The 1,227-nt window shown below is 51.3% G+C and overlaps 1 protein-coding gene across 1 annotated transcript in view; it reads right to left on the bottom strand.

Annotated features, from left to right (window-relative positions):
- The window catches only part of ZZEF1 (zinc finger, ZZ-type with EF-hand domain 1), a 100,396-nt gene that overhangs the window by 98,625 nt on the left and 544 nt on the right, over positions 1 to 1,227 (bottom strand). The window contains exon 2 of the mRNA XM_012726093.1: positions 825 to 1,095. Coding sequence (XP_012581547.1) covers positions 825 to 1,095 — 271 coding nt within the window. The remainder of the gene's footprint in view (positions 1 to 824; positions 1,096 to 1,227) is intronic.

The following is a 1,227-nucleotide window of genomic DNA, read 5'->3' as shown; positions in this document are numbered from 1 at the left end:
AAAAAAAAAAACCATATCTCAGTGATAGTTTTAATTTTGCCAATGATTCCAAGGCTGACCCTGGATCAGCCCTTGGCTTATCTCTACAATAAAGTGCTTAGTATAGGTAACTACTGAAGCCCTTCCAACGAAATTATCTTGTTGCTACACAATTTGTTAATGATTCAGTAAAAATGATATTGGTAATTAAATTTGCCCCGAACTATGTACAATTACAAATATTCTCAAGGCAGCCTGGCATTTGCCTATCAGTTTTAGATTTTACAGGGATTTAAATGAATATAAAATATGGTTTTCAAAGATTTAAAAAAAATTTTTTCTTGAAAGCCTAGTTTTTGCCTGATGAAAATGACATTTACAACGCTAATTTTCCCAGAATGTTATTCTCTTCCCACATCTGTCCTCATGCCACACTCAGGCACCTACACTAGATTCAAAAGCTGCTTTGCAAAAACCCACTGGCCAATAAAACAGAAAGGTTTTCACTACCACTCCCTCGATCCCTACACCTCCTTTCCCTTTTCGATCCAGCGTCAGGCAACTGCACAAAAGTCCTATGGCACGACATGCCAGTTCTTCAGAGCAAGGGCGGCCTAGTCTAGTCTTCCCACCCGCTAATAAAGGTTATAAAGATTCGTAGCCATCTCCAGGAGTGAACTGGCTGGAAACGCCCCGCGTGGGACCCGGAGCTCACACGCTCCCACTCTCCAAACCTGCGGACCCCATCAGTTCCCGCCCCGCCTCCCCCAAACCGCCGCCCACCTCCTCACGCCCTTGGGGGCGACCGCCCTAACCCAGCCCCGCTGACGCCCGGCGACCCTGACCTCCTCGAACTGCTCGCCGGAGCAGCCAGCGCCACGAGCCTCCAGCAGCTCCCGGAACTGCTCCAGGGTGACGAACTCTTCGCCGCGGCCCAGTCGCTCCTCCAGCCAGCGCAACAGCGCGCCGTGGTGCCTAGACACCAGGGACTCGCAAGGCGGCACGGGTCGCAGCGCAGCCGCCGCCTCTCGCAGCCGGGCCGGCTCCAGCAGCGCCGCGGCAGGCGGCAGCCCCGGGGCCACTGGGCCCGCGCCGAGGGTCGTCCTTACAGGACTCCTGAAAACTCCACATGTGACTCAATTCCTGTCACACACTCTCACAATCTAAATACTTTCTTCCCCATTCTCTTTTAGACAATACTGAAATGTTCCAACTCCTTCAACAGATCTACACAGCTCTTTCTGGCAT

Source organism: Condylura cristata, unplaced genomic scaffold, assembly GCF_000260355.1.
Source record: "Condylura cristata isolate star-nosed mole 26May11 unplaced genomic scaffold, ConCri1.0 scaffold00017, whole genome shotgun sequence".
NCBI lineage: Eukaryota > Metazoa > Chordata > Mammalia > Eulipotyphla > Talpidae > Condylura > Condylura cristata.
The sequence above is the reverse complement of the archived record's forward strand: the minus strand, read 5'-3'. Positions and strand labels throughout refer to the sequence as shown.